General features: G+C 37.3%; 1 protein-coding gene across 4 annotated transcripts in view; it reads left to right on the forward strand.

Annotated features, from left to right (window-relative positions):
* Nucleotides 1-21,124, forward strand: part of PTPN22 (protein tyrosine phosphatase non-receptor type 22) — a 56,626-nt gene that overhangs the window by 30,928 nt on the left and 4,574 nt on the right. For all 4 annotated transcript variants that reach the window (XM_023547489.2, XM_003409591.3, XM_023547488.2 and 1 more), the window contains 9 exons: nucleotides 2,903-2,979; nucleotides 3,129-3,952; nucleotides 6,288-6,371; nucleotides 6,507-6,637; nucleotides 8,153-8,180; nucleotides 9,059-9,142; nucleotides 9,424-9,539; nucleotides 12,245-12,275; nucleotides 17,034-17,111. In XM_023547489.2, the coding sequence (XP_023403257.1) occupies nucleotides 2,903-2,979; nucleotides 3,129-3,952; nucleotides 6,288-6,371; nucleotides 6,507-6,637; nucleotides 8,153-8,180; nucleotides 9,059-9,142; nucleotides 9,424-9,539; nucleotides 12,245-12,275; nucleotides 17,034-17,111 (1,453 nt within the window). The remainder of the gene's footprint in view (nucleotides 1-2,902; nucleotides 2,980-3,128; nucleotides 3,953-6,287; nucleotides 6,372-6,506; nucleotides 6,638-8,152; nucleotides 8,181-9,058; nucleotides 9,143-9,423; nucleotides 9,540-12,244; nucleotides 12,276-17,033; nucleotides 17,112-21,124) is intronic.

The raw sequence follows: 21,124 nt of genomic DNA on the forward strand, positions 1-21,124 counted from the left end.
GAAGATAGAAAACTAAAAGGCAAGAACACACCTAGCATTTCTCAAGCTGAAAGAACTGAAGAAAAAAATTCAAGACTTGAGTTGCAATAGTGAAGGATTCTATGGGGAAAATATTAAATAATGCCAGCAACATCAAAAGAAGATGGAAGGAATATACAGAGTCATTATGCCAAAAAGAATTAGTTGACGTTCAACCATTTCAAGAGGTAGCATATGATCAGGAACCGATAGTACTAAAGGAAGAAGTCCAAGCTGCACTGAAGGCATTGGCAAAAAACAAGGCTCCAGGAATCGATGGAATATTGATTGAGATGTTTCAACAAATGGATGCAGTGCTGGAAGTGCTCACTCTTCTATGCCAGGAAATTTGGAAGACAGCTACCTGGCTAGCCGACCGGAAGAGATCCATATTTATGCCTATTCCCAAAAAAGGTGATCTAACCAAAAGCAGAAATTATCGAACGATATCATTAATATTACATGCAAGCAAAATTTTGCTGAAGATCATTCAAAAGGGGCTGTAGCAGTATTTCTACGAGGAACTGCCAGAAATTCAGGCTGGATTCAGAAGAGGATGTGGAACCATCATTACTGATGTCTGATGGCTCAGAGAATACTAGAAAGATGTTTACCTGTGTTTTGTTGACTCTTCAAAGGCATCTGACTCTATGTGTCATAACAAATTATGGATAACATTGTGAAGAATGGGAATTCCAGAACACTTAATTGTGCTCGTGAGGAACCTGTACATAGACCAAGAGGCAGTTGTTTGAACAGAACAAGAGGATACTGCGTGGTTTAAAGTCAGGAAAGGTGTGCATCAGGGTTGTATCCTTTCACCATACCTATTCAATATGTATGCTGAGCAAATAATCTGAGAAGCTGGAGTATATGAAGAAGAATGGGGCATTGGGATTGGAGGAAGACTCATTAATAACCTGTGTTATGCAGATGACACAACCTTGCTTGCTGAAAATGAAGACGACTTGAAGCGCTTACCTATGAAAATCAAAGACCACGGCCTTCAGTATGGATTATACCTCAACATAAAGAAAACAAAGATCCTCACAACTAGACCAATAAGCAACATCATGATAAAAGGAGAAAGACTGAATTCAAGGATTTCATTTTACTTGGATCCACAATCAACAGCCATGGAAGCAGCAGTCAAGAAATCAAAAGACGCATTGCATTGGGCAAATTCTGCTGCAAAAGACCTCTTCAAAGTGTTGAAAAGCAAAGATGTCACCTTGAAGACTAAGTTGTGCCTGACCCAAGCCATGGTATTTTCAGTCGCATCATATGCATGTGAAAGCTGGACAATGAATAAGAAAGATCAAAGAAGAATTGACGCCTTTGAATTGTGGTGTTGGCGAAGAATATTGAGTATACCATGGACTGCCAAAAGAACAAATCTGTCTTGGAAGAAGTACAACCAGAATGCTCCTTAGAAGCAAGGATGAGGAGACTAATCTTCCATACTTTGTACATGTTATCAGGCGGGATCTGTCCCTGAAGAAGGATATCATGCTTCGTAAAGCATAGATAGGGTCAGTGAAAAAGAGGAAGACCCTCAACAAGATGGACTGACACAGTGCATGCAACAATGGGCTGAAGCATAACAACAATTGTGAGCATGGCGCAGTGCTTCATTCTGTAGTACACAGGGTTGCTATGAGTTGGAACCAACTCGACGGCACTTAACAACAACAAATTTATAAATAGAGTAAATTTAATAAAATTAAATTTATTATTAAGTATCTCCAATACGTCAGGGGAGATAGTGGAAAATAAAGTTTAGATAGGGTAGAGTTAGATCATGGTAAGATTTAAAAGTTAGGTAGTAAAATTAGATCTTAATCAGCTGGTTCATTCATCCAACAAATATTTTTTTGGTTCATATATATATACCAGTCACTGTTTTAAGCCTTGAAGACACAGTGTTAAACAAGAGAAGTTCTCACCCTACTACCCAAGAAAACTAGAGCTTACATTTTTGTGGAGGAAAATAGATCATAAACAAATGGAATAAAAAAAATTCTATTTTTTTAAGATGCATGTTTTCCTGCATTTTAACATCTTCTGAAATTAGAATGTATCATATAATTGGTGGTATCTTACAGTTGACAGTGACTTTTTTGTTTACATTTTACCAACTCCGGAAGCAGGATTTTGTTTGTTTGTTTTACAATCAATGGTATGTGTATGAGATTGAGAGTGGCTGGAAAGTTGTGTGAGAGTGTGGTTTTAGATGGAGTGGTCAGGGAAGGTTTCCTTATGGCAGATGATGTTTAAGCAGAAATGTAATTACTTAGAAGAAGTCAGCCATGCAAAATCTGGAGCAAGAATTTTTTAATCAGAAGGAACAACAGTAAGTGTAAAAACCTTGAATTAGGAATGAGTTTGGCATGCTTGAGGAATGACAAGAAAGCCCATGTAGCAGAATCTGGTGAATGGAACAAGATGAAATCAGAGAGATGGGTGGAGGGACCGAAAGGCATCTATTAATGTTAAGGGTTGAAATAATGAAATTTCTGAAAGTAGGGGGTCCTTGAGAATAAAGTTACCCCAAGAACATATTAAAATTACTGTATTTGAACGGGTCACACTATAAGCAAATCTTCTGTAGTTTCTATAACACTATTAATCCTTCATTCTAATCCTTTTGATCTCAGTATGTGAATAAATTCTTACTAGGTTCAATATTTTGGAAGCTCAAGTGACCCTTTCATGAATTATTTTAAATCTTTGTTTTCTGAAATATTACTTCTTACACTTATGAATAAAAGCAGGTAAGTGAGCAAATGTATCCGTTAAAAAAGTTTTCTTGGTTAAAATTTTCCCTATCTTCCCAAACATCTCATTTGACATTGCTAAAAACCAATCTCTACTTCTCTTGAAGATTCAAGCAAAGTATTCAGTTCCTGAGCAAAATTCCACTCTAGAAGCAGACCCTTATCCTCTTAGCTTACCAAAAAGGTGAGTACAATTTTACACATTATCTAAATACTGTCTAGTTGTGTCTGAGAGGTGAATCTCATGCTTATAACTTATTATGATGCTGGGAAAGGTATACTGGAAGAGGCCTCTTTGGGGGTATAGTATCATCACTACTCTTTCTGTTTTAGCTCCATAAAAGAAGCAACAATGATGAACCAACAGAACAAACAAAGCACGATGGTGGAAAAAGGAGAGACTTCTTCCTTTGACTTTAGGACTTCTGAAATAAGTGAAAGGGAAGGGTTTGTTTTACACCCTGCTAAACAGGGCATTTCTTTTGACTTTTTGGAGCTAAACTGTGGTTGTAAAAATGCCGACAGAACTATGAAATGGGAGACAAAGACATTTCCAATGGCTGGGGAGCCTCTACAGAAGCATCAAAGTTTGGACTTGAGCTCCATTTTGTTTGGGGCATGTCCTAATTCAAAACCTATAAATGCAGCCCAAAGACATTTTGATTCAAAGCAGCCAATAACACGGACCAAATCAACTCCCTTTGAACTGATACAGCAGAGAGAAACAAAGGAGTTGGACATCAAGGAAGATTTTTCTTATTTGGAATCTCAACCGCACAATTCATGTTTTGTGGAGTTGCAGGCTCAAAAACTGATGCATGCTTCTTCAGCAGAACTGAATTATTCACTGCCACGTGACCCTAAGCACCAAATATGTAATGCCTCAAATGTAAAGCAGCATGACCCTAGTGATTTTAGTGTACATTCTTACATGTCTTTAGCAGAAGACCCCTATTTTTCACCATTGCCTCCAGGTAGTGCTGGTTCTAAGATGTCTCTTGATTTACCTGAGAAGCACGATGGAGCTGTTTTTCCTCGTTCTTTGTTGCCCACATCCTCTACAACCATATTCTCTTATTACAATTCACATGATTCTTCAGCACCGAATTCTCTGACTAATTTTCCCCCACTGCTGAACCAAGAGACAGTAGTAATGGGTAAGTTATTTTTAAAAGTTTGTATGCCATTTTAGATTTCACTTCATTTCTATAGAATATTTGGTTTCTCCTCCCCATCTCCCTCCTCTTTCTTCTTGTCCTCTTGCTCTTCCTCCTCCTCAAATAAACTAATTTCAGGAAGGCTTTAATGATGTGAAAAAGTTGAAAATAGCAGTATCAAACATGCAGTATTCCATAAAACAGACAGTAGTGAGCAGTTAGATCTGGTACAGGAAATATACCAGCAGGCATGCTTCTAAAGAAAGCAATCCTCATTCGTAGACCCACAATGAGAAGCAGTTTCCAAAAGAACAGCAGAGAAGATCTGATCAACAGCACCACATGGGCCACCCAGAATTTTCATTGTACAATCATTTGGCTATACTGAACTGAACATACTGCTAAAAACTGGATTCTTCTCCTGTGGGAGTTGGAAAAGGAGGATCTAATTTCCTGCTTTTTACAGTAATTTATATTACTGTATGCACTATGTCTGTTCCCGTCAGGTTGATCTGCTCCATAGGGTTTACAAGGAGTGGCTGGTAGATTTGAACTGCCAACCTTCTGGTTAGCAATCTGGACTCTTAACCACTGTGCCACCAGGGCACAAATAATATGTGCTCAGCATTCTGTGCAGAGTTTTTATATTATATACACCTTTACTTTCGTGGAAACCCTGGTAGCATAGTGGTTAAGAGTTTGGCTGTTAGCCAAAAGGTCAGCAGTTTGAATCCACCAGGCGTTCCTTGGAAACCATATGGGGGCAGTTCTACTCTGTCCTACAGGGTCACTATGAGTTAGAATCGACTTGATGGCAATGGGTTTTTACTTTCATACTTTATCTCTTGTACAATTGTGTATTTTTGCATTCTATACACATTGTTTTGTTTTACTGGGTGATTTGAAAGCAGAAGTGACTTTCCTGTTAGAGATGATTTTAACAGTTTAAAGTGGAAGAAGGTGAGGGAAAGCAAAGAGCAAGTTTAAATCTCTCAGGTATATCATCAGATAATTTATAAAGAAAATTCTACCTGGATAGGAAGTAGACAAAACTTTTGTTTTTATTGTACAGAGTTTCTTTCTTTTTTTTTTTTAGTAACTTTTATTGAGCTTCAAGTGAACGTTTACAAATCAAGTCAGTCTGTCACATATAAGTTTACATACATCTTACTCCGTACTCCCACTTGCTCTCCCCCTAATGAGTCAGCCCTTCCAGTCTCTCCTTTCGTGACAATTTTGCCAGCTTCCCACTCTCTCTATCCTCCCATCCCCCCTCCAGACAGGACATGCCAACACAATCTCAAGTGTCCACCTGATATAATTAGCTGACTCTTCATCAGCATCTCTCTCCCACCCACTGTCCAGTCCCTTTCATGTCTGATGAGTTGTCTTCAGGGATGGTTCCTGTCCTGTGCCAACAGAAGGTCTGGGGACCATGGCCGCCGGGATTCCTCTAGTCTCAGTCAGACCATTAAGTATGGTCTTTTTATGAGAATTTGGGGTCTGCATCCCACTGATCTCCTGCTCCCTCAGGAGTTCTCTGTTGTGTTCCCTGTCAGGGCAGTCATCGATTGTGGCCGGGCACCAACTAGTTTTTCTGGTCTCAGGATGATGTAGGTCTGTACAGAGTTTCTTAATAGACACATGTGCAGAGCTTTCATTTGTAGCTTTGTTGCAAAAATATTTTATCTGGATTTAGGAAGTTCTTCCTTTGATTAGATTATTTTATATTCTTTGACCTTGTTTTTGAATTTGAAGGTATTTTCTTTTTCTAGGCGCCCATAATACCTTAGGCTTCTCTCAGCACCAACATAATTAAAAAACAAATCCTTATCTTCAAGGGTTATAGCAACATTGATATGTGTGCCATCTGGTGGCAGTTTCTTACAACAGCATTTAAAAAACCATTTTCTATAAAAATTTTGTAACATTTCTGTGAAAATAAAGAAAACCCAGTCATACCATTGTTCAGTGAAAAGGAAAAGCATCCATATCCTTGGCTTCTGTGTGGAATGAAGGACAGATGCTAAAATGTTCATGAGTTCATTTACTATGTAACTGAATCTTTGCCATGTCAAGGTGCATCGTAATATACTCACTGACTCAGTGAAAATACTTCCTGGCTTTTGAACATAATAATACATTTTGAAGAATAAGCAAAAATCTCCTGGGTTTGCAACGTAAGATTAGAGGATTTGTTTTTTCCTTGAGTGAACAGGTACCAGCTTAAATATTAACAGTGCTTTAAGGAATTTAACCAAGATTAGGATGTAAGAATTTTCTTTGGATTGTTCTAATTAAACATTGTGCTTCTATCTCTTGACCTTCTGGATAGCAACTTCTCCGAAGACAGATGATGAAGTCCCCCCTCCACTGCCCGAACGGACACCTGAATCTTTTATTGTGGTTGAGGAAGCCGGTGAGTACAGTTAAGTGTGGATGAACCAGATGAAATCACAGGTCCCTTCAGTGTTCTATGTGTGACTACTGAGTAACATTTCTGCTCTAAAATAATAGTGCTTCTAGGAATCGGCCTATATTTACTTTTTTCCAGGAGACATCCCACCGAGTGCTCCCAGGCCCCTATCTTCAGTCGTGAAGGTAAAAACAGGGACATCACTGGAATGGAGTGGAACATCTGAATTTAAGAAATTTGATGACTCTGTGAGACTTAGACCAACCAAGGTCAGTCACTTGTTTTCTGACTCTATTAATTTGGATTCAACTGACTATTGCATTTTAGCACCTATCATTCAATAAATATTAAGCAGATATTACTACTTATAAGATAACATGCTGGAGGGTGTGGAAGAGAAAAAGATGCATAAGACACAATTCTTGCCCTTGAACTTATAGGCTAGTACTGGAGATAGAGGATATGTACAAAAGTCTTTTTTTTTTTTTTTGGTCTATATTTATTATAAAAAGGCAAATATGGTCAGTGCCATATGAATATAAAAAGAGATTTGGAGTGTGCGAGATACCTTCAGGTTGGCAGTGATCAAGGAAAGACTTAGTGAAAGAGGAAACACTTGAGTCTGGAAGGATGGTGAAGGCAAAAATAAGAAATGTTTCATAAACGGATAGCTTGTTCATATTAGTCATTTGGTAGTCTATATCACGTTAACTGTAATAATGTGTTCCTTTTTATAATTGTGGATTTTTGCATATTGTTTGGTTTTGGGAGTAATTTTTTGAATGAGAGATGTGCCTATTAAGATTAACCTTTTGGAATAATGTTTCCTGCTTCTGGAAGAAAAATCTATTACTTCTAACAATCTATTATGCATCTCTATATATTTTACAGACCAATCATCTTAAAATTTCAGATGTCAGAAAAATAATTAACTAAATAAACGTTTAAAAGTGCCTACAATTGTATGGTAGGCAACTATTCTTCTAACTTTTAAAATTGCCAATTTAATGTACTAATAATTGTTATTATTATTGTTAATAATATGCACACATGTATTGATCTTTATCTTAGCTCCAAGAGAAAAGACAATCACACCCTTTCCAATGTCGTAAAATAACTATTCAATTTCAACAACTAACCTCTAATTGAATTTTCAGGGAAATTTTCTAAGTAGAAAGAAAATAAATAACTCAGAGGGGATCCATTGAGGACTAATGGATATAACAATCCCTGCAAAGGTTAAAGAAACCCTAGTGGTGTAGTGGTTAAGTGCTATGGCTACTAACCAAAAGGTTGGCAGTTCAAATCCACCAGGTGCTTGCTGCTTGGAAACACTATGGGGCAATTCTACTCTGTTCTATAGGGTCACTACAAGTCGGAACTGATTTGACGGCAATAGTTTTGGGTTTTGGCTTTTTGATAAGAGTTAAGGATGATTTTTCATAATTCAGCACAGTTATGAATTATGAAAAATAGGGTCTATATTTTATAACTATCTCAATAACAAACCAAAAACCAAACCCAGTGCCGTTGAGTCCATTCCGACTCATAGCAACCCTATAGGACAAAGTAGAACTGCCCCATAGAGTTTCCAAGGAGTGCCTGGTGGATTCAAACTGCCGACCCTTTGGTTAGCAGCCATAGCACTTAACCACTACGCCACCAGGGTTTCCTACTATCTCAATAAGTATATGAAATATAATTTCAACTATATCATTAATTGCTTCGAATTTGAATAGATTTATGTACATATTCTTGTCTCACTTTTTCCTTTTCCTTTTTAGAGTGTAAAACTTCGTAGTCCCAACTCAGGTAAAAATAAAATTTCCTTTGGCTTTAGATGACATTTAGCTCTAAGAATCTATACTGTAAAAATGCTCATTAAGTTTAGAGTAATTCACCTCAGGAGACACCAAGGTTTCCAGAACAACTTCCACTATTTATTGATTTATTTTTGGTTTTCCCAAGCTAGTTTTGTTTTGTCAAGGGCAAGGTGAGGACAGGGTTCCAGAATGCTGCTCCTTGATGTATAACCCTTATAAGGTATTTCAAATAAAATCTCTTTAAAAATTTTGTTTATTATCTAATATCCAGATTGTGTTGAATTTTTTCTAATTATCTAAAAAAAAATCTTTTTATAGTTGGGCTTATTTGAATCTGGATTCAGTCTATACACTTCATTTAGTTTATATATTTTTTAAATCTTTTAAAACAGTTCTCTTTACTTTTTATATTTTCTCACACTGTTTATTTGTCCAAGAAAGTGGGTCATTTGTTCTAAAGACTGCTAACATTCTGGGTTTGGCTGATTGTATTCCCCATGGTTTTATTTAACATGTTCTTCTACCTGCAGAATTTCCTATACAAAGGTAGTTAGATCTAGAAGCGTGATTAAATTTAGGTTCAAATTCTTTGGAAGAATACTTTTGTAGGTGAGGTGTGAGTTTTTGATGAATCAAAGGCTCGTTGGCTAAAGAACTAGAAGAACAAAGTTCTTGAGGTACTAGTCATTGTCTTATAGGGTTGCTATGAGTCGGAATTGACTCAATGGTAATAGGTTTGGTTTTTTGGTTTGGTTTAGACTAATACTGAATAGTTGGAAAAGTGCTCCAAAGCTAAAAGGGGTCTTGACTTATGAATTTTAACTCATGGATTTCTTTGCTTTACTGTATATATTCTTCTTATCATAGATCTACATCGAGATCATTCTTCTTCCCCACCACCTCCACTCCCAGAAAGAACCCAAGAGTCCTTCCTTCTTGCTGATGAAGACTGTAAGTAGCAGTACTGTCTCTCAAAAAAAAAGTTATAAGGATGAGAACATTAAAAAATGAGGACATTAAAGGTTAATAATAAAGTAGGATCTAAATGAAAAAGATATAAAGAATGATTAAGGTGAAAAGAATACATTAAAAAATCCATAATGTATAGTAAATATAATGTCTAAAAAGGCCAAGCTAAGAATTACTGAACATATACCTATATAACTTGAACGCTTAAGGAACTATGCAACAAAACACTTTTTCTTTTCTTTATTTCCTTGTCTGTTTTGTAGGTATGCAGGCCCAATCTGTAGAATCTTATTCTACTACCTGTCCTGACACCATAGGAAATTCAACATCTTCAAAACAGATATTGAAGACTCCTGGGAAAAGTTTCACAAGGAGTAGGGTAAAGAAGATTGGAGTTTTAGAAAACATGCCAGAGTCTTTCCAGTACTGAAGGTTTTCCTCCCGTATCACCATGATAGAAAATTAGATGAATTATATTCGCAATAGATTGGTGGTCTTAAATAGTAATCAAAATTAATAGAATGAAACCAAAAAGAAGAAGAAAATACAACTTCATTAAGAGTTTATTTCTCACGAAAATTAATTTATACATTTAAAACATACCAAATAAACATACTAACTTTTTTCTCCTAGAACTAGACAAACTAGTCCAGAATTCATATGGGGGGAAAAAAAGGAGCAGGAATAGCCAGAGAACTAAAGGAAAAAATAAAAAAAAGGGCAATGAAAAACACTGTAAAGCCTCAGTAATTAAAGTGACATATGTTACTGGTACATGAAAATAATCACATACCAACAGAACAGAACAAAAAGTATAGAAAAGTGACCCAAATATTTTTAGGAATTCAGTATATGATGAAGATGGCATCTCAAATCTGTGGGAAAGAGATGAACATTTTAATAACTGATATTGTATCAACTGGATAATCACCTGGGCGGGGGGTGGGCCAAAAACTAAAGTGGGATCCATATCTCACACCTACACCAGAATCAATTCTAGATGGATAAAATATTTAAATTAAAAAAACAAGAACACAAAAAAATAGAAGTACTTAAAAAAAAAAAAAAACTTGGAAGATTCCTTTATAACTTGGGAGTGGGAGTGACTTTTATAATGATGACTCAAAATCCAGAAGCTATAAGAAAAAAAGATTTATAGGACTTTAGTTAAATTACTGTAATAGTAAATTCTGCATGGCCCCCCCCCCAAATTACCTTAAAAATCAAAAAGTAAAGAACGAATTGGAGAAAAGTATTTACAACTGGCATCATAAGCAAAGAGGTTATTTCTCTAGCATATAAAGAAGTTCTAGAAATTCACAGAATAACCCTAAAAGAAAAATGGGCAAAATACAGGATCAGATAGTTCAAAGAAAAATAAACACACACCTTCTAGCCTTTAAGCATTTGATATGTTCAATTTCACTCATAATAAGAGAAATGCAAACTAAAACCATAGAACATACTGTTTTTCATTTATCAGACTGACAAATGCCAAAAGATTGATCATACATTCCATTACACACTCCTACATTGTCGGTGGGGGTGTCAAGCAATACAGCTTCTATAAAGGACAATTCAGCACAGTAAACCCTGGTGGGGTAGTGGTTAAGTGCTACAGCTGCTAACCAAGAGGCTGGCAGTTCAAATCCACCAGGTGCTCCTTGGAAACTCTCTGGGGCAGTTCTACTCTGTCCTACAGTGTCGCTAGGAGTCGGAATCGACGCAACGGCCCTGGGTTTGGTTTGGTTTTGTTTTTCAGGATTACAAATGCACATATCCTTTGACCCAATGGCTTCACTTCTAGGAATCTATCCTGCAAATAGGCTACCAGGGTAGACACTGCAGCATTATCTGTAAGGGCAGATGACTGGCAACAACACAAACGTTAATCATCAGAGGAACTCGTAAAATCATAAATCATGGCACATCCATATAATGGAATACTATAGAGCTGAAAATAAAATGAGGAGTCTTGACGTCTTTATATATAATTTATTGACTTTTACTTAAGAGGGAAATATATATTTTCTACTTATATATTTATAATCGACTCTGGGAGAATAAGAAACTAACAGCAGCAGTTACCTACAGGGGCAGGTTCGAAACTGGAGAGATGGGGAACATGGACGCGAGGGTTAAATTTAACTATATTCCCTTTTATCCTTTCTGACTTTGAATTTTAAAGTTTGAAAAATGTAAATAAAATTTTTCAAAAGAAGAATTTATTCAATATCTACCCTCTCTCTCTCTATATAATGACCCCATAAGACAGAGTAGAACTGCCCCATAGGGTTTCCAAGGAGTGGCTGGTGGATTCAAACTGCCAACCTTTTGGTTAGTAGCCAAACTCTTAACCACTGCACTACCAGGGCTCCATCTACTATATCGAAGAGCACATTTCTGTTAGATGTTAGGAAGACAGAAATGTCCTGGAGGACATCTACCTGCCCTGGAAAAGACTATAGTTAATCTGGTGGAACAGAATACCTATATGGCAAACATCATGTGAGTTATCAAGGAGAATAAAACACTAATGGAACAGATTAAAAACATACATGTTGAGGAAATGCTGAATAAAGAAGAAATTAGGATAGGTTTCTGAAAGAGAGAAGTTTGAGACTCACTATAAAGGAGGCAGAGGACGTGGGTTTGCTAAAAGAAGGGAGAAGAAAGTATCATGGCTAACTGTATGGAAGCTGGTCTTAGTAAACTGAGTACTGAGTATGATTGGTAGAAATTTTTGGCTAGAATGGGAATGGCTATGTATCACAGCTATCTTTAGAAGTTCTTGTGGGTTCTGGAATGGTCATAATAAAAAAGGGAAGTAGGAACTTAATTCTTCCCCCTGATATTCTGATAGCTCTATTTCTAAGTATGTAAAATTTGGGGGTGGGGAAAAATAACAAGATAAGATCAAGGAGAGACTTTTCATTGAACTAAAAATTGCAAGATAAGAAAATTTCTTCATTTTCATGGCTATTTTAGGAAGCTAATCTTTTTGGCTGAGACCTATATGTCTACTTCATGAAAGTATTTTGGATTTCATATGAAAAACTAACATTTTCTTCTTCATTTTTGTAGAGTTTGAAAATTTTACGGAATATGAAAAAAAGTAAGTTTTTCATACTTATTTTTTAGAATATATATGCCATTTTCATAATTATGTAGTTTTTCCTTATATAACTGTCCTGTGAAAAAATCAGTAGTATTATTCCTTAACAGAGACTCCCTAAGGCCATGTAGTTTGCTGGGCTCCATGATGTTAATATTGGGCAGGGAGTAAGGGGAGGGAAAGTTTTTTGTTTAATAGACAGGAATAATAATCAGTAAGATGTCTGACAATTTCTACCCATCCTAAAATGCTGTCATTCAAAATTCCCAACAGTCTAACCTCAGATGTATTTTCTTTGAAAACAGTCAGAGCAAAGCATACTGTGAAACAAATGTGCTGATTTTATGAAGTAAGCAAAGCATTGACATGTTTCAATTTGTACCAAGTATATTATTAGCAATAAAAGTCTGTTGCTTACTATCTTTGCTATATTGTAACGAAAATAAAAGCCATAGACTTCTCAAACTGTGGGAAACTGATTATCTTAGAAATCCTTATTTACAACCACAAAGCACATAAAACACAGTGGTATACTTTTCACAAATTTGATCCATTTGGCTAATCATGAAGGATCAATAAGGTATTTGGTATTATACCGGGTGCAGTGGTTAAGAGCTCAGCTGCTAACCAAAAGGTAGGCAGTTCAAATCTACCAGCCGCTCCTTGGAAGTCCTGTAGGGCTCCTTGGAAACCCTATAATGCTCCTTGGAAACCCATAGGTCACTATGAGTCAGAATTATTTGATGGCAATGGGTTTGGGTTTTGGTATATAGGGAAGGACAAAGAGCACTGAGAAAACTTGATTTAAGGTATAGCCTAAGTAAGAAGGTTTATAGATGAATCTTACTCTTTTCTTCTGTATTTTCACTCTTTCTTTCTATCCATAAACTCCAGATTCTTGAGCTAGTCTGCCATCACACCTGATCTCTGAAATGTAATAATTCCTTACTTATCATGATAAAGTATGATTGGAAAATATGTCCTTTCCCCTAAGGTGGGTCAAAAGAGAATTCAAGTATTTTAAAAGGAAATTACAGTAAGAAACATGGGAAATAAAACAGCCAAAAACGAACAACAACAAAATGAGTGACTTGACTAGCAAACGGAAGATTGGTTTGCCCAGTTTAGCTTATGAAACACCTAGTTTTCTTTCCCTAGCTCCAACTCTGTCTTGAGGATATTTAAGAACCCACCCACAAAAACCCCACTGCCCTCGAGTTGAAAGAAAGATAAAGAAATTTCAGGTAGACTTAGGTTGGCACAGCTTCGAGATATGGTTGGACTCTCAGAGACTTCCAATCTTATCTCTAGATAAGAGCCCCCAGGTTATTTTCTGGATCTAGGCAGTGCTGTACTTCCATTTCTCAGCCTCCTTGATTCTTTGATATTTTGCCCTTAAATGAAGAACTGGCCCCCAAAAACAAATTGACCTGGATATGCCTATGCTTGTGTATGCGTCTTCTGCTCATGGCTCCATAACTCTGGACGTTCTTTCAGCCTGTTGTCGTTAGTTACCATTGAGTTGATTCTGACTTCTGGTGACCCCATGTGTGCAGACTTGAACTGCTCCATAGTTTTCAAGGCTCTGGCCTTTGGAAGCAGGTGGCCAGGCCTATCTTCCAAGGTACCTCTGGATGGGTTCGAACCACCAACCTTTTGGCCAGTACTCTAGTGCTTAACTGTTTGTGCCACTTAGGACTCCTCCTTTTAGCCTGTATTGCCTTAACTTGGTCTGTAGATAAAGTCGCCTCACTTTTTAAGAAATTAGGATTCTTCATCTGTTATTTACACTAGCATCTAGGCCTACCTAATGTCATTAATTCATTCAATAAATATTCATTGAGTGCCTTCTATGCATCAGGTATTCTGCAAGGCACTGGGTATATGATAATGAACAGGACATGGGCCCTGACTTTGTGGAACTTAAGCCTAGGAAGACATTCAGACATTAACAAGTAAATTCACAAACATATACATAATAATGCATTGTGATAAATGCTATCAAGGAAATCAAGAGGGTAATTATGAGAGAAAATAACAAAGAGAACCCTCTTTAGTGGTTCAGGAAGCCCTCTCTAAGGAAGTGACAATTCTGAGGCATGAAAGGTGAGCCAGCTAGGCGAAGAATGGGGAGAAGAGCACTCCAGATACAAAAGCTCTGAGATGTGAGAGTTTGGTATATGCCTTAGTTATCTAGTGTTGCTATAACAGAAATATCACAAGTGGGTGGCTTTAACAAACAAATTTTTTTCTCACAGTTAGGAGCTAGAAGTCCGAATTCAGGGTGCCGGCTCTAGGAGAAGGCTTTCTCTGTCAGTTTTTGAGAAGGTCCTTGTCCCTTTTGAGCTTCTGCTCCTGGGCAATCTTCATGGTGGCTCTCTTCTTCCATTTCCGTTTGCTAGCTTGCTTGTTTAATCTCTTTTATATCTCAAAAGAGATTGACTTAAAACACACTGTACACTAGTTCTTTCTCATTAACATAACAAAGAGTACGCTAGTTCTTTCTCATTAACATAACAAAGGCAACCAGTTCCCAATGGGACTATAACCAAAGGTATAAGGTTAGGATTTACAATACCTATTTTTTGGGGACACAATTCAAACCATAACAGTATGTTATAGGAATTCAAAGGAAGTCACTGTAGCTGCAGGGTAGTAAGTAAAGAGTAGAGAGGAGTAAGGTGAGACTGAAAAGATGGGGGGAAGGGGAGAGGAAGGAGTTAGATACTTATAGGTCATGTTAAGCAGTTTACAGTTTATTCTAAATGCAATGGGAAGTCATAGATCATACTCTGGCTGCTCTGTAGAGGATGAATTATAGGGTAACACAAGTAGTAATCAGTCACAATGCCCGCTCTTGGAGAAAACATAAAATGGCTTAAATAGTAAAGGGGAATTTGTTGGTTTGTAATCAAGGGTTTGAATGATGTCATCAGGACCTAATTTCTCATTCCATATCTCTTGGCTTTGTTGCACTGTGTTGGTTCATTCACACGCAGGTTTTTCCCATGTAGTTTCAGTCTTATAATGGAAAAAAATTAACTCTTTCCTGGTTGCTCAAGCAAAAGTCCCATGACTAGCACTGACTGGGTCTGGTTGCGTTGGCTTGGTTCATTTGCCCATCCCTGGACTAATTTATTGCCAGTGTATTCAAAGCTCTGATTAAGCAGGACAGTGCTATATCTCATACTTAAGAATTGTTAATGTCAGTCCTAAACAAGAGATAGAACCATGTCAATGTACCAACTAAAAATCAGCCCTAATAGGTCAGCTCCTTGATCTTAGGGTAAAATCCGCTCCACTGGAAGCATAGAAACTGAGATTTGTGGAGGAGTGGCTTCCTAGAGGAAAATTCAAGCTCTATTACATGCTGGGCAAATAAAAATATCTATGACAAGCCAATATGCAAAACAGCAGTTTCCTCTGCTATATATGTGCTGAATCTTTGCCTCCTTTTGTACAAAAGCCAATATTCCATTGATGGGCAATTTTTCCGCCCCTGAGAGAAATGTAATATAGAAATGATTGATATCTCCTGAACTTTTTCACTTTTACCCACTTCTTATTCATGTCTCTGTCTTCAATGTGTGGCGCTCTGGTGGTACAGTGGTTAAAGTGCTTGGCTGCTAACCAAAAGGTTGGTGGTTCAAACCCACCAGTCACTCACGGGAGAAAGATGTGGCAGTCTCCTTCTATAATTTACAGCCTTGGAAACCCTATGGGACAGTTCTACTCTGCCCTATAGGGTCACTATAAGACAAAATCTACTTGATGGCAGTGGGATCTTCAAAGCCTAGCCCAATGCTTGGTACATACTAGATATTCAATAAATACATACTTTAATTGAATCTGATTGAAATTCACTATGTGCTCTAGTCACTCCAGGAAGGTAGAGGAGTGAGTTTCTAGAATCCTAGCACCAGGAGTCTATGTGTGCTTGGTTATGCATACAACATACACACAATGCACAAACATGTATGTACTCCTCATCTGCATTTGAAAGTGTTAAAAATCTAAAATGAAAATATTTAATAATTTTTCCCCATTTACCTGTTCTTAGAAAGCTTATACAAATGTGAAATTATCTGTTTTCACTGCACATGCAAAATGTGGACCAAGTTCTCAATGTATTATTTTCAGAATTGGGCAAAAACTGATATGTGAGTATATTAAAGTGCTGAGAAGAAAAAAAAAATCTTTAAGCCTACGTATAACCAGCTAAAATAGCAAAACAAAACAATAGAACAATGCTTCTGAGAGATTATGGGCCTAACTCAGAACCATCTATAATGGGAGAAGTGTAGGCTGGAAAGTAGAGTGAAGAAAGATATTCCAGGAGTAAGAAAAATCTTCATGAACCCATAGATGAATGAATGTGGAGAACAAATGGTTTAGAAGTGTATTAAGAGTGGTCAGAGTGCAAAATAGAATGTAGTCCAAAAGCAAAATGTGAATCCCAAAATAAGTTGACTCATGATATCACGGATCTTATTCCCGAATCCTTTGGCAAGTCTCTTTGGTGTTAGTCTTTATTATATAACCTATTTGCAAAGAAAAGAAACCATTAAAAAAAAATGAGATTATAAAGTTTCAAGCCTTTTTTAATTTATATTTTGTTACATTTAACAGTGATGTATTTATTTGGGGGTATTAATTACTCTGGAGGAAATGTTTAATGTCAATAATTATGTGATCTGATCAATGGTAATCTGAGCCTGTCTTCATTCTTCCCCTCAAGTTTTTTTCTTTTGATTCTAGGTATCTGTAACTCCTCCCCACCAAGCAAACCTGCAGAATCTGTTCAGTCAAGTAACTCCAGCTCCCTTCTGAATTTTGGTATGTGTGTCATTTTCCAGCAGTTAAAAAAAAAAAATCTATCTAAATTACTCATTTACAGTATAAGAAATGCAAATTTAAATATGATTTAAAGTTGCATGCATAGGTCATTACATTTCTTTTCCATGCAATCTGACCTCAACTACCTCTTAACATCTCACATAGGCCTGACTTGCCTAACATACATGGAAAATAAAGCTAGGTAATCAAATTATTAAGGTCTTTTGCAGTATATTTGCCCAATGCAATACCTCATTTGACTTCTTGACTGCTGCTTCCATGGGCGTTGATTGTTGATCCTGTAAATCTGTTGCTGTTGAGCCAATTCCAACTCAAAGCAACCCTATAGGGCAGAGTAGAACTGCCCCCTACAGGGTTTCCGAGGCTGCAGTCTTTACAGAGGCAGGCTGTCACATCTTTCTCTCCTGGAGTGGCTGGTGGGCTCAAACTGCCGACTTTTTGGTTAACAGCTGAGTGCTTAACCACTGCGTCATCAGGGATCTTCATTGTTGATCCAAGTAGGACGAAATCTCACACAACTTGAATTTTTTTCTGCTGCAAAAAACCCCATTAAAGTTCTAAAAAGCAAAGATGTCACTCTGATGACTAAGGTGAGCCTGACTCAAGCTGTGGTCTTTTCAATCAACTGAGTGTAAAAGTTGGACAATGAAAAAGAAGACAGAAGAAGAACTGATGCACTTGAATTGTGGTGTTGGTGGAGAATACTGAATATACAACGGACTGCCAGGAGAACAAACAAGATCAGTCTTGGAAGAAATAAAACCAGAATGATGCTTAGAAGTGAGAATGACAAAACTTCATATTGCTTACTTTGGACATGTCTTCAGAAAAGACTAATCTCTAAAAAAGGATGGCCCTTATTTACATAGTAAAAATTGGGCTCCTGCCACAACCAGAGTGCACCTGACAGGAAGATGAAGAAAATCGTAGAGGAGGCGTGGCAGTGGCCTGGAAGTGGCAGTATCACTTCCACTCACATTCCCTTTAAGAGAACTTAGAGACATGTCAATATCTAAATTGCAAAGGAAACTCGAAAATGTAACATTGCTGGGCAGCCAGTTGCCCAGGAGGTAATATTATCCCTGAGGAAAAAACAATGCAAGATTTTGGTAGACAGATCCCTATCTCATCTTGGCAAAATGTTTAACTAGAATCTCTGGATTTCAGTTTTTTCAGCCATAGAATTTTTGATTAAATTAACTCTAAGCTTTAAAATGTTATAATATCAAAAAAATATGATTCTTATAAAATCACTTAGTGCAAAAAATTCATATAGCATACTGTGTAACCTATGAAAAAAGCACCCAGAACACAAATGTTCCCAGCTTCTTCTTTTTCTCTAACTCAGTGAGTACTTGAGTAATGAATGCTCTAACTTTAAGGTAGAGTCTGTGATCTAATATTAGGATGACATATTAGTGAGTTGCCTTCATGTTGGTTCTTCCCAAACATACCTAGATTTGAACATTTTACCTACTTAAAAAGCAGCACAAATTTTTTAATTGGTTCCCTTTTATAAAGGAGATAATATGAATTATAATTTTTTTACTGAAAATATATTTAAATTTTGAATGAAAAAAAATGTGCTTCATAAACATTTTTATTTTTCCTGAATTGGCCCACATGGAAAAAAGATAGCTCATGTTGTTCTAATCTATTGAGAAGTGGTCAATGAAACAGACTGAATGTAAGCATTCCTCAGATTTCAGATAGTGTTTGTGTAATACATCCTTACTCTATTCCTAGCCCACTTGGGTTACAATCAAGTCATCTGGGCTGATGGGATGATTTTGCTCCTACTGTGTGAACTATTTAACTGAAGTATTTTTCCTCTCGTCTTTCTCCCCATGCGTCTCTCAGTTTGTCCTACTGTAGTGGCTTGCGTGTTGCTGTGATACTGGAAGCTGTGTCACTGGTATTCAAATACCAGCAGGGTCACCCATGGTGGACAGGTTTCACTTGAGCTTCCAGACTAAGACAGACTAGGAAGAAGGACCTAGTGGTACTCCTGAAACAAATTAGCCAGTGAAAACCTTATGAGTAACACTGGAACACTATCTAATATAGTGCTGGAAGATGAGCCCCTCAGGTTGGAAGGCACTCAAAACGCGACTGGGGAAGAGTTGCCTCCTTAGAGTTGACCTTAATGACATGGATGGAGTCAAGCTTTTAGAACCTTCATTTGCTGATGTGGCACAACTCAAAATAAGAAGAAACAGCTGCAAACATCCATTAATACTAGGAACGTGGAATGTATGAAGTATGAATCTAGGAAAATTGGAAATTGTAAAAATGAAATGGACTGCATAAACATCGAAATCCTACTGAGCTGAAATGGACTGGTATTGGCTGTTTTGAATCAGACAATCATATAGTCTACTATGCTGTGAATGACAAATTGAAGACAAATGGCATTGCATTCATCATCAAAAAGAACATTTCAAGATCTATCCTGAAGTATGACACTGTCAGTGATAGGATAATATCCATACACCTACAAGGAAGACCAATTACTACGACTATCGTTCAAATTTACATACCAATCACTAATGCTAAAGATTAGAAAACTGAAGATTTTTACCAACTTCTGCAGTCTCATATTGATTAAACATGCAATCAATATGTACTGATAATTACTGGTGACTGGAATGCGAAAGTTGGAAACAAAGGATAGGTAGTTGGAAAATATGGCCTGGGTGATAGAAACAATGCTGGAGATTGCATGACAGACTTTTGCAAGACAACAACTTCTTGTAAATACCTTTTTTCAACAACATAAATGGCGATATACATGTGGACCTCGCCGGATGGAATTACACAGGAATCAAATCGACTACATCTGTGGAAAGAGACAATAGAAAAGCTCAATATCATCAGTCAGAACAAGGCCAGGGGCTGACTGTGGAACAGACCATCAGTTGCTCTTGTGTAAGTTCAAGTTAAGGAAAATTAGAACAAGTCCACAAGAGCCAAAGTATGACCCTGAGTATATCCCAAGTGAATTTAGAGACCATCGCAAGAATTGATTTGAAGCATGTCTGAGTCACCTAGTGCTGCTATAACAGAAATACCACAAGTGGATGACTTTAACAAAGAGAAGTTTATTCTCTCACAGTCTAGTAGCTAGAAGTCTGAATTCAGGGCACCAGCTCCGGGGGAAGGCTTTCTCTCTCTGCCAGCTGTGGAGGAAGGTCCTTGTGATGTATCAATCTTCCCTTGGTCTGAGAGCATCTCATTGCAGAAACCTCAGGTCCAAAGGATGCGCTCTGCTTCCTGAACTGCCGTCTTGGTGGTATGAGGTCCCCACTCTCTGCTTGCTTCCCTTTCCTTTTATTTCTTGTAAGATAAAAGGTAGTACAGGCCACACCTCGGGGCAGCTCCCTTTATAGGGGATCAGGGATGTGACCTGAGCAAGAGTGATACATCCCACCCTAATCCTTTTAACCACAGAGATTATGATTCATAACACCTAGGAAAATCACAAAATGGAGGACAACCACGCATGGCCTAACCAAGTCGACACATATTGTTGGGGGACACAATTCAATGCATTACCATGCACTGAACACTAATGACCGAAACCAGATGAGTTGTGGAATGACATCAAGGACATCATTCCTGAAGAAAGCAAGAGGTCATTAGAAAGACAGAAAAGAAAGAAAAGACCAAAATGGATGTCAGAAGAGACTCTGAAACTTGCTCTTGAACGTCGAGTAGCTAAAGTGAAAGGAACAAATGATGAAGTAAAAGAGCTGAACAGAATATTTCGAAGGGCAGCTTGAGAAGACAAAGTATTATAATCATATACGCAAAGACCTGGAGTTAGAAAACCAAAAGGTAAGAACATGCCTGGCATTTCTCAAACTGAAAGAACTGAAGAAAAAATTGAAGCTAGGAGCTTCAGTATTGAAGGATTCTACGGGCAAAATACTAAATGATGCAAGAAGCGTAAAAAAAAGATGGCAGGAATACGCAATCACCGTACCAAAAAG

This window comes from Loxodonta africana, chromosome 3 (assembly GCF_030014295.1).
Source record: "Loxodonta africana isolate mLoxAfr1 chromosome 3, mLoxAfr1.hap2, whole genome shotgun sequence".
In the NCBI taxonomy this organism is placed as follows: domain Eukaryota; kingdom Metazoa; phylum Chordata; class Mammalia; order Proboscidea; family Elephantidae; genus Loxodonta; species Loxodonta africana.